The following is a 12766-nucleotide window of genomic DNA, read 5'->3' on the forward strand; positions in this document are numbered from 1 at the left end:
AGAATATGATAGTGAGCATAGAATGGAACTTGATAGTCTATTTCTAGCTTCAATAGCTCGTGTTTATCAAATGTATAGCAGGTATTAGAGGAAGCTCAAGCTTCATCTGTGATATAAATCCGTGACATAATATTTTAGTATAACAGTATTCACAGTGGTTAGCTAGATAAGCATACGATTGTAATAAGTGATATTTGGTTCCAAGGAGCATGATGCTATACTATTGCTGACTGTCTAGACTATAATTATAGGGGATCTACGAAGAAGCTGGGGTGGAAGCATCCATGTCATCCCCTAAGATGAGTTAACCTACTACCAGCCCTAGAAACACGTTAATACTCATTAATCATTATACAGTTATTGGAACTTCTCAGATGTGTCATAAACTAAGAATAATTCATTGACTTTAACTGGGAGGCTATTCTACTCAAATCCCTGACTATTCTTTCAATACTCAAAGGATATCTATTCCTTAAGCTAACCCAGAATCAATCGCTCAATATCTTCATCCTGGGTGATATCCTCACCGTCCTCAAGCTGAGCGTTACCCTCGCGCCATCGCCATCTCTTTCCCATGAACTCCTTGAACCAACCCACGTTGATCTTACCCTCCAATACCTCAGATGAGAACCGGAGGGTATCTTTGCCCTGAGCGATTGGCTTCAAAGCCACATCTAGATCCGGCGCCACAAACAAGACAGCGCTGAGTCTTCTGACGCCAGGCTGGCGGCGGACTCTGTGTCTGACAGCTCGAAGCTCGCCGCCACTGATGATAAATGCGCACCAGCCACAGAGCATGACAACCTTGTCAGCCGGAACGGGAAGCCATGCTCCGGGCTGAGACGGGTCTTCGATCTCAAGTCCCGATGTACCATCCTGGAAGATGATGCTGAAGGTACCGTAATCGCGATGAGCGCCACAGCCATTCTCGCTCTCCGGGGCTGCCGTGACAGGGGGATAATCACAGAGCCGGAAGTTGAGGTTACGGCTACGGTGGAGCGGGAATAAGTCGGCACCAGCAGCTGCGCCTAGCATCGATAACATATTATCGAGATGCTTCGAAGTTAACTCCGAGAAAAAGGCGATGACTTCATCAAAGCCGTGAGGGGATAGAGATGACTGCAACTCAGCAGGGATGCAAGCTAGGCGGTTTGGCGAAATGTCGATGGTAAGCTTCTGATCCGAGATGCTGTTCTTCAATGCAGCACTCTTGAAGACTCCACGAGACGGATAGCAGGCATTAAGAGCATCTGCCGCTTCCGGGCTGGCTCGGAGATGGTCAAAGAGCTGGCGGATAGAGTCGAAGGGTGCCTTGACGCTGCTATCTAGGAGCACAATATCCGCCATATCCGCCATCTGAGGGGGCAACGAAGATGTATGAGTAGATGCATTGTTGACTATCACAGCAGTAGTCGGATGGATAGCAATGTCAGCCATTTTGGTTGATCAATACTAAGTTTCTCGTTTGATCTGTACGTGGGGATGATACTCGCAATGATGAGATGATGAGGTATTGGAGAAAAAAAAAGAGATGGGTATGAGACAACCTGCCTTTAAATATGGAAGAGATGGTGTTTGATACTTACCGTTTGCGAGTTGGAAACTCTGACTTGCAAACAACTTGAATTCAAACTTGACTACCCGTTCAACTAACTACCCAAACTACCTCCTGACCTTACAAACTATGACTCTTAGGTTCATACCAGACGGTTAGGTACATGTAGTTCATGTAACGGGTAAGAAATTGACAAGACCCATTTGTCTAATCCACTTATACCAGAAGCTTGAAGCTATGCGCGGAATGTAACTTTGGTGTATAGATCTTATACTTGAGTCTTATACTCAATTGCAACTTTTCAGTTGCGACCCTTCTTTAATCTGGTTGCTAAAAATAAAATCCCACATCAGCTAGTTTAATTCTAATTCTATAACAGCTTATTCTCTCTCCCTACCTATTATGGCTGTATGGATCTCTTGGCAGACCTGGGGGTTTTCAGCTCCTTCTAGCCCCCAACTTCCCAATCTGGGTTAATAGTGCCTTGTCGATTTCATTTCCGATCAATTGGTTCGTTGGCTTCTCACGTGCGTCTGCTGGCGTAATATTACTTGAATTTAGCTCTCCGCCCTTCCCTTAAGAGGGGCTTCGAACCCAGCCTTGCGATTTACCTACATATCTTGATCGACAGCATGTCTTTTCCTGAGCCGATATGGACCGAATGGTTTTCAGGTTACGGCAATTGCCCCTTGATTTCGATAGGTTAGATACTGTCCGACTACTTAGCACGGCCTTAGGTGTTGAGACTTCGGTGATTCGCATTTTCTCCCTTGCCCGCTCCGTTGATCCATGGCTCCCTAGCAAAGTAGCCACCTTGATGTTCAATGATGCGGCTAGTGTGCAGAATATTCTTAAACATGGAAACTCAAATGTTACGAAGAGGGATGATGAGTGGTGTATTGCCGTTGATAATATTCGCGACGGTTTAGTCTTGGATGCTCACTTTCGAGGCTTAACACCTTTATATGATCCAGACACTCATGATGCTGAGTAAGATTTCCCTATTACTTACATATTTGAAGTTTTGAGGCTCATAATTTTAGTTGCATCGCAATATCAGGACTTGCGAGTCACCCATTCGGATCTTGGCAGCCGAAAGGACGCTCAAAGTCGTTCATGTGGATTCGTGATGCATTGCCGCAGTCATTACGCAATGTACGACCTATCCTTTACGGCTACGATACTACTCTTGTTGAGAGCCTTTCGTTCCAGACGATATTCGATCTTGCCTTGGGATTGATCAATCAACTTAAGGCTAACGGATGGACCGTTGCCAACCTGCAAGCCTCTCGTCTTCCTCGCTCACAGCTTAGGAGGGATTGTTTTGAAACAGGCATTCGTATCGCTTGCGAATAAGATTGAGCGCGATGACCCAATTCGACAGGCGATAAAAGGAGCTGTGTTTTTCGGCGTACCTAATCTGGGCATGGCACAGTCGCATCTTATGGCCGTCGTGGAAGGTCAAGCTAATATGCAACTTGTCGAAGACCTTTCGATTCAGTCCGACTATCTCCAGTATCTCGATCAACAATTTAGCGGTATCTCGTATCTTCAAAATGCTTTACTCTACTGGTGTTATGAGACAAAGAAGTCACCAACTGTTGCCGTAAGGATACACGAGTCCTTTTCTAACCTTTCGCTTGTTGACTCTTCTTAGCTAGACTCGAATAGTATATGGTCAAGGACGGGACCTAGAGAGATATTAGTTACTCCGAACTCTGCGACACGCGGGCTATATGGAGAAAACAGGCGGTCTGACTCAATATGCCCGATTAACGAGGATCACTCGAATATGGTTAAATTCTCCGAGAACGACTCCAACTACTTGTAGTAGAGTGCAGAAGTTAGCCCAGATTCTTTTTTCGAAGACCTCATCTTTAGTTAAAACGAGAGGGAGAGACACGCTTATGCTCGAATCGAGCATAGTCCGGAGGATGATGAACCTTGAGGCGGCCCCGGTCAGGGGTCCAAGTTACGAAGGTAGGTAAATCTCTGTCATTATAAAGCGAGTCACTAACTTATTTTCAACTAGCGATTCTGCACTCGCTCTATGTCCCCGAAGGAGATCGCCGGGTTGAAGAAATCGAGGATAAGTTTGAGGACACATTTGACTGGATCTATGACCAACCGGACTCGGGTTTCGGTGAATGGCTTCAGAGTGATAATGGTCTTTTCTGGATCAACGGGAAGCCGGGATCCGGGAAATCAACTTTGATGAAGTTTATATGTAGGGATCGGCGCACTTCAGATCTGCTTTCCGACTGGAAAGGAGAAAGCAGCTATATTAATGTGGCTTTCTTTTTCCACTATCGTGGAACCTCGGTACAAAAGTCCTTCGAAGGCCTTCTGAGAAACTTACTGTCCCAAATCATCAAGAAGAACCCACCACTTGTCAAATTTCTTCAGTCCTTGTTCGATCCCGCAGAGTCTCTGCACCCGAGCATGTGGACGTTGCCCATTCTCCAAAAAGGGTTCCATACCATAATAAGACAGAAAGAGATACCGTTGCATCTTTGCTTATTTCTGGACGCACTCGACGAATATGATGGAAGACTGGAGTTCATATGTCAATTTCTCTTGGAACTGGGCAGAATTCCTCCTACGCAAACGAAAAGAATTAAAATCTGTTTCTCCAGCCGACCTTGGCAAATCTTCATCAATGCGTTCCATGATTGTGCCGGGTTTCAGATCCATGATTTTACACAAGAAGATATTAGGGATTACTGTCTTGGTTCTATCAGGGAAGAAAGCTTATCGTCCGTTTTACTCGAGGATCTGGTTCCCGACATCGTGATGCGCTCGAGGGGTGTTTTCCTATGGGTAAAATTCGTCGTTAAAGATCTTGCCCAAGCTACGAGGTTCAGCACGCTAAACAAGGAGGAGTTAGAGAGACTATTGGCGTCTTATCCAGACGAGCTTAATGATTACTATGCCGAGATCATCGAACGAATTCCACGACCGTATAGATGGAAAACATACGCTATGCTTGAGGTTGCCGTACGCTCTAAGGATTCATTGGAACCTGCAATATTTCTATGCGCTGTCGAGTGTTCAGAGTCCAAGACCATCCAGGACGGCCGTGTAGCTCTATCAAACATACACGGGATACACAACAGCGACAAACTTAGGGAATGGACCATGAAAGAATCGAGGAAGTATTGTGGTGGATTGATCGAAGTTGTTGAAGGACTTTTAGGCGAATACGTCCAGGTTCTCCATCAAACCGTAGAAGATTTCGTGACTGACCCAAAATTTAAGCAGCGAGTCCTAGGGAACTTAGCTAGAATTACGATCGAGAATGGCAATAACTTTCTAGCTAAATGTTATTTTCTCATTTACGAGACAAAGGGCGATCCATTCCTCCAACACTTCCATCATCTGACGACCCCGGCCACTCGGATGCAGATTAAACAAGCCCTCATTAATGGAACCTACGCGCGCGCTGCTGAGCAGGTTAGCGGTCGCAGTATGAAAGTGTTTCTGAATAGTGTTTCCGAAAAAGTTTTCAAGAAAATATATTTGAATCCGAATTAAAGATAGAGACACCACTCGAGTATGCCGCATCGACTGGGCTCCGCTTATACCTTTTCGAATCTCTTCTCGACCATCCCGACCTTCTGCGAACTTCTGAACATTTATTGCTGAGCTGTGTTGTCAGATCAACGGCAGATACCAAAGACGAAGAAATCAAGCAAACGGTTAAGCTACTGCTAGAGAACGGGTTCACACCACAAAAGGATCCAATGGCCTTCGGCCTGTGCGCCATGAAGACGCTTCGAGGCGACAGTTTATATAGAGCGGTTGATGACGACCTAAATCCACTTTTACGATCTCGTCACGTCGACTTAATCGAGCTCCTGCTCGACCATGGCCAAGAGCCCTATGTTAGCATTCCTACTATCTACCGTAAGAAGAACGTTAAGAGTACGCTATTGCACGTAGGCCCATTCCCAGCAGTGAAATTACTCCTGGAAAAGGGGGCCTTTGTGGATCCGTTAGATTCTCTGGGGATGACGCCCCTGGACCACTTCTGCGCGAGGAATTCGCTGAGGGCACCAACCTGGTTCCAAGCATATGGACACTATCAGCGACAGCACTGGGAACTTTATAAGTTGACCTGCCTCATAACATCTCGGGGTGGGACGATAAAAAATGCAAGCGCGGAGTCTTGGGAGCAGCTGTTGGACGGATTTTCAGTATCAGAATTTCCTACTGAGGACTTACGAAAATATATGGCCCCTATACTGCAGCGGCTAGCGGAAGAATCATCAAGGCAGTCGTTCGTTCAACGGAGTATCATTTCAGACAACGAGGACGATGAAGGATATCAGGGAACGTCATCTATACAGCCCGAAGTCCAATCAATATCCCAAGAAGAGGTCGTTCGCAGGACTCTAATAGAACGGCAAGTTCGAAGCACGCCAGAACCAACCCCTAGTGTGAAATCTCAAGAGAAGCAACCCCCCATTCCGGACCAGCCACCGGAAAATCTTCCGGAGCCTGGATTTCGACAATCACTGCGACAGTCACAACAGCTGCCCTCAAAGCACTCGTTCAGATTGAAGATTAAGAAGTTCATATATCGCCTGATAAGATAGGACCCTGTGTTGTCTTCGATATTAGCTCGTATATAAGGGCGATATTTCCAGATGGTTTTGGGAATTATTACAATCATCCCGTTGTGCCGGGCCCATTTACATAGTACCTTCAGTATATGTCACTACATGTACATGTTTTATTAACTGGTCTTCAAATTCCTGTCTTTGATATGGCCTAATAATCACCTTTTCAATAATTAGGGGATCTAAGATCCGCACTCGGGCATCTTGTCGCCCCGCGGCTCCTATAATACACGATGTCGGAGCCACCATCATCATCCGGCTTCGGCCTGTGCCCGGTAGCCTCACCGTCTTTATATCAGCCGCCGAACACTATGGAACCGCACTGCAAAAGGGATGATGGAGAAGTTTTATTGGATAAGAAAATGTATAATATGGAAAAGGATCTACATATGGGAAGAAACATTGGACTTAAAGAGGGACTAAGATACATAATTTGACCACCTAAAAGAGCGCAAGGAAAATTCTTATAACGAAGGAATATTCCAACTTCCGATTCACTACTATCTGTGTACCAATCCGAATCCACACACACACACGTCCATATACCCATCAACTCGTAGCTAACCAGGTTATAAATCAGAGCAGCCATCGTCATAAAGTGGAGCTAGAAGTAGGAAACCAATTTCGTTGTTCCACGAGGAACTTTAAGCCAACTATGGAAGCCTATAGCTAACTGAAATTGTCCTTTATTCCAGATGTCCCATCTGAATTTCTGACAGGAACCGATCGTAGTCGAATAGACCTTCTATAGGTGCATTCCCCTGATGTATTAGAAGGGGGCAGCGGCATAAAAGACGGGGGAACGCCTCCGTTTACGGTGGACGTAGCATGGTTGTTGGGTTGGAAAGCTCCATTTGGAGGCGGACCCTGACTCGGGGCATGATAGGACGGCGGGGGCGGAGGCGGACCAGACGTGGGAATGGATATGGGCCGCGGAGCCGGAATAAATTGCCGAGTCTGGGATGGGAACCGAGACTGAGGTGGAAACTGAGGCGGTAAGGTGGCTTTGGACTGAGGGCTCTGAAGTACGAACGGGCTGTTACTGATAGGGAACGCTGGAGTCTGGCCAGAACTAGGGACAGGAATCGAATTGCCATGGTTGTAACTCGGAATAGCGCCTATATTACCACGTTGAAAAGATGTGGAATTTCCCGGCAGAGGGCTAATAGCGTTTAACATCGAGTTGGATCCATTCGTCTGTAGCGTCAAATTGATACCCGCTAGACGCAACAACTCATCATGTACGCTGGATAAATGATTTTGAAGGTCCCCGAGCCTTTTGAACCATATAGAGGAGCACCAGGGGCAGCCTAAGCTGGGTACTCCATATGGCATCTTCATTTTTATCTGAATGCAAGGCTCGGTTAACGAGGTATGAGATGTGTTCGATGCCATATTTAGGCCGATTTAAGCTAATATCGTGGAAGTAAAAGTGAGAATGAAGCAAGTTTGAGTCGTTTCTAATTGTCGTCTGGAGCTCCTCTGTCTATCGATTTCGAGGATGGCGGCATTTAAGTTTTATAAGGATCCATTCTCGTCCCTATTGTATTATTGAAATCAACTTGTTACTCCAGAGTAGGGTACTGATATCTCACCGAAGACTTCATCATCACGGGGGGCCTTAGAGGAGCATAACAAGAACATAAGAACATAGTAGTTCCGGTAACTTGGTGTTTTGACCATTGCGGCGAACGTCGCTAGTTGAGTCCCCTCAGACCGAACAGAATGGTAGAGTTTGTCCAAATATAGGAAAGCCACTCGTCGAAGTCGGCCAAAATACGAGGTATGATCTTTGGGAGTGGATTGACCGAATACTAAATAGGTCTTGAATTACGCGTATGATATATCTAATGTATAAATTGATACATTTAGGGGTAGCGCATGTGGTCTTGGGAAATTTCAATTGCTGTCATATGGGTCGTATTTGCGCAATTGGGGTATTTCGACTAAATAGGCCAAATCCAAATTTTCTACCTAAACGCGAGAAGACAGATGAGACCTCCCAGACCGTTTTCAAATACGTCATATAATTTGGAAAACAACTTTGGTCTTTGGACGTGGCATAACTTCAATTTAATGGCTGTGTAAATACGGGGAAGTGTATGAACTGAATACTGAATGCTTCAATGAATTCGATATCCGGAACAATAATTCCTCCCCTCACGGTAGATATAGTAACCAAACTTCAAAACTTATACTATCGTCTTAATGTTTTTAATGTTATAGGTATCAAGACACGGCGAAACCAATGATTGAATTAGGTGCCTAGGGGTTTCTGGCGCGTAACATTATGTCGATTATTAGCTTTCGTCATGGAGGCTCCAGTGATAGAATCTATGGGCGTAGAACAGGGGGAACCCCGCGCTGATGTGAGTGGTGATTTGAAATGCGTAATGAGGCGCATACTGCACTACGCACCTGATCATCAAGGTCAAGCTGGTAAGCTAAGGGCGTGTTCGAACTTTCTCGCTCTATAATCGGTGAAGGGATACACCGACTGGTGTTTATATTCTAACTTAACCAAGTCAATTTTCTGGATAAGAGGCGATGAATTATGGTAAGGCTGTGCCCAGGAGCACAAGGCATATGTAGCTGAGGCTCTCTTTTTAACTGAAATGGACATGGGGTGGAAGCCACACAAGGCACCGTTAGATTCAATTGATAAAGAACCGTGTGTCGCTGATTAGTTAGAAAGTTGACGAATTAGGAGGCTATTGAGCGCCCATATGTCCTATGACGCCCCTGAATGATCGGGGCCATGCACGTTTCTAGGGGTTTGGACGGCTGCATTGACTATCCGTTCGCCTACTTGAACCATTCGTCGGGTACTCATCTTGTAATGGAAATACGGGGAGATCGAGCTCAGCGCCATAGAGAGCAGGGAAGTTTATAGATTCGTCAGATAATATCTCTGTGAAATCGAGATAATTCTGGTACGTTTGATCATGTATCTTAGGTAGTCCGCATGATTAATACCTCAACATGTTTTAGTGTTAACCCACGACTTACATTGATTTCGGTATTAAAGCCATCTTCTGGATTGAAAAGATCCGCCACGCAATTATGTGGAACCGGAGGCGGATGGGGTCTGTCCTCTCGGTCCTCCGAGGGCTGTGGTCTTTCCGTCCGAGACAACGCCGGTAGACATGGAATAGGTGAGAAACTGCAATTGAATGATGCGTCTGTATTTGAGCTATCTTGCGAATTCTATATTTTATTATACTTATTAGTATCTATCTAGTTTAGGGCAACGTGCATGAAGAAACTGTGCAAGCAACTGACCTGGATCTGATTCGTGCTTCCTTTTGCGAGCTTTGCAGCATCAATGACACGTTGGATTGCTACATCATCGAAGCCTTGATCATGTAGTAAAGTTCGGAGAAGTCGGTTTTCTTCTTGAATCCTCTGGGCTTCCTTTTGCATCTCAATAGTTGCTTGAGCCCCTAACCTCATACATTCATTCCATTGCTTTTCGAGATTTTGGATATAAGCTTGCTTCCTTGCTCTTGAGTTTCGCTGGTTGCGACGCAGACGCGCGCGCTGACCGCACGAGTTAGCATCGAAAATAACTTTTTGATACCGCCATGATAGATTTTAGGATTCTCATTATCACTTGCCTCCGCTTCGACACCAGCAGCGTTTGATTGTTCCATAATAAATGTTTTACTCAAGATTCGTTGTGGTTAATGTTATGGGCATAAATGAAATGAAATTCGTAATTGTTACGGTTCACATATCTTAGGCATCTTAGCTATCTTTAGCAGGTATCTTTAGCGTTTAGTGGCAGGGGTTAACTTTCATGCACCACAGTATAAATACTGTACACAGTTACTACTAGGTCACCGTTGCTCTATGGAATAGCGTCAATGAATATGAATTCATATACTATATGTCCGGCATACATAACTAACTCCTCAAGAATATACATCGAGTTTAGATTATATATACTGCGTGAAACTTTCTTTGATAGTAGCGAAGGCCCATAGGCCGTTTGCCATGATAGAGATGTAGGATAGAGTATGTTAGATGTAGACAGTGCTGTAAAACCGCGCACTCGGTATTAGGAATTATTGTAACTATATTGTATTTATTAAGAAATGTAAGAGACCCAACGCAACTATAAAATTTCGATATACTTTGCTGCGTACATCGTGTTGTATTTGTCTTACATTCCATCTCTGTAAGAATCCGTTCGCCCCCTATCTGGCCGTCCCTCTAGATCCTTCTCGATAACGACGACATATATCGGGCATTTCTCGACAGACATATCCGTCAAGTTGGCCTTAGAGCTAATGTGATAGTAAAGCGTCGTGGCCTAGACTTCATAGTTCATATGCTGTGCCGACGACGACATATGGGAGAAAGCGGTTCGGACGTCCGTATTTAAGGAGGCTATTGTAAGTTGTTATAAAAGGGCTTAGTCGACAAGGTAGATAAGTTATTGTAATAATTTATCAGATTTAGTACTGATGACGATAGCGAATCCCAAATTTGTGTCCATTCCATAAATGGCTTGTTAGTGAGAGACCGGCCCCAAGTTACAACAGTCATCTGTTGAGTCTTTTTGTCACATTCCGAGGTTCCATCCACAGGTCTTCGAGGAAATACTTCGCCGAGGTTTATGCCTTTGTGCTATCTGGATGCTTCACGCTGGCTTCGACCAAGGTAAACTACCAGTCACCTAGACTGTAGTAACTTTTTAGGGCTTCTCTCTTGGCATCGTCAGTTGCCTTAGTCCTTGCACCCGGTGTGTCTTTCGGAACTATTTGGATTGCCGGGAGTTCCGTTAATAACCTTTGAAAATCTGCTTCTAAATCAATGTTAGAATAGTTATCATAGAGTACAAGTCATTACTTACCAGGTAGTTCTTCGTCAAATTTCTCCACAGCCTCTAAGAGAATATCCCTATTCCCTGGGTTGCCTCTCGCTGCCCAATAATTCCGTAGTCGGCGCGAAGAATCGACTCCTCTACCTTATTTCGATCAGATGCGAGCCACAATACACGCTGTTCATGTCCTTCACAGCGATCATCTCTAAAATACCGAATGGTGTGTATCTGCCGTGCGCCAATCGCGATGGAGAGGAGATAATGGGCTTCGGCAAGCTTGTCGATATCGTCCGACTCTAGCTCTTTGTACTGATACCATTCACACTTGCGCTCAACAAATTTATAGAAATGGTATAGAGCCCTCTCTTGCAGGCGATGTTTGTCGCAATAGCAGGAATGGTGTCTTGGTAGTGAACACTGCACCCCATCGCAATAAGCCTACGAACTTGTAAGTAAACAACTCTAGTGGCATGATTGACATGAATAAATACTTACATCGCAAGACATGGCTTATGAATTAGGGTTCTGAGTAGCTTAAGAACCTTATATTATGGTCGAAAGAAGCTACCTTAGGGGGCGGTTGGTTATCGGCTTTGTCGATATTGCCGAAGTAGTTGAAAATAAAAGTAATGTAATTAGTGTAGGGTATATATAGTCGGAATGCTAGTGAATCTGCTTGACTATGGTCCCTATTAGATGCAACTATTGAATATATCGTAGGTAGGATGATGTTATTCACATTCTTCCGAAGACTTAGCTGTACAAATAAAATGTGAACAGGTGAATGATATGCCACGGGTCGAATACTCGAGGACACGTATTTATAGGATTCATGTTGAATACCGCTATTGCATAGCAATAACCTACGCACGTTTGAGTTGCCATGATGGTCGTATAGTTTCTTAATCATGATGTACGTGCTCAAGAGGTATGTATAGCAGTAAAGAAAATAGTATAGTAATAAGATTGATGTATTTGTCAATGTTAAACTGTTGGGAAGTATTGATAATGTTTCTGTGTAGTCTGTGTATGTAAGAGATGGAAAGTTTTGTAATGGGAAGAGCGAAGATATTTTAAATCTCGAGTCAAGTTTAACTTTGCTAAGTCCAGTTCCCATGACGACGCAACAAAGTTCAATGCGCAAGGACGTCTGATAACAGTTGCTACCTTAGAAAATGAGATACTGAGGTAGATACCTATTTAAGTTAGGAAGCTGCTATTCCATGAATTGTATATACTTTAGGTACTTCCTACCTGTCTAAGTATCTACCGACATGTTGGAAGGTCTTAACGTAATAGTATAGGCAGGAGTGGAAGTACCTATCTTATATAAAGCGACATGTGTACCCGAGTACCTAGGTAGGTGCTATAACTCTATTTTCCTCGAAGGAAGAAGAGTTTTATAGATAACTTATAAAACACAGTCGCGCGCCGTTGTAGTTTACATAAGTACCTCTTAGGTATGCGCTTAGGTTGAATTCTACGGCAAAATCAATTACCCCTAACATATTGGGGCAAAGACTAAAGCGTGAAGTTTTTCTTACAAAAGCATCATACGAACCTCATTGTCATATATATAATAGTATTTACTCTGTTTGATAGAGTTTATCGCACAAAGCTACCTCCTACCTAATGCAGCAAATAGTTGGAAACTTATGATCAGCGTTTCTAGCAAAACAAATAAAACTAAAAAACGCTTTAATTTTATTTACTTGACGGTGTCCATCCTTTTGTGTACTGCGGGTAGTTAGCTAGTATAAT

At 44.2% G+C, this 12766-nt stretch overlaps 1 protein-coding gene across 1 annotated transcript; it reads right to left on the reverse strand.

The window, feature by feature from the left end:
- Positions 1 to 477: 477 nt before the first annotated feature.
- GL218_05247 (uncharacterized protein) lies at positions 478 to 1437 on the reverse strand (the record flags this gene model as incomplete). The annotated part of the gene is made up of 1 exon (XM_033581898.1): positions 478 to 1437. One exon carries the CDS (start codon positions 1435 to 1437, stop codon positions 478 to 480), a length of 960 nt encoding a protein of 319 aa, XP_033434444.1.
- Between the last annotated feature and the right edge of the window lie 11329 nt (positions 1438 to 12766).

The sequence above is a fragment of the Daldinia childiae genome (assembly GCF_008694065.1).
Source record: "Daldinia childiae strain JS-1345 chromosome Unknown Scaffold5, whole genome shotgun sequence".
Classification (NCBI taxonomy): Eukaryota; Fungi; Ascomycota; class Sordariomycetes; order Xylariales; family Hypoxylaceae; genus Daldinia; species Daldinia childiae.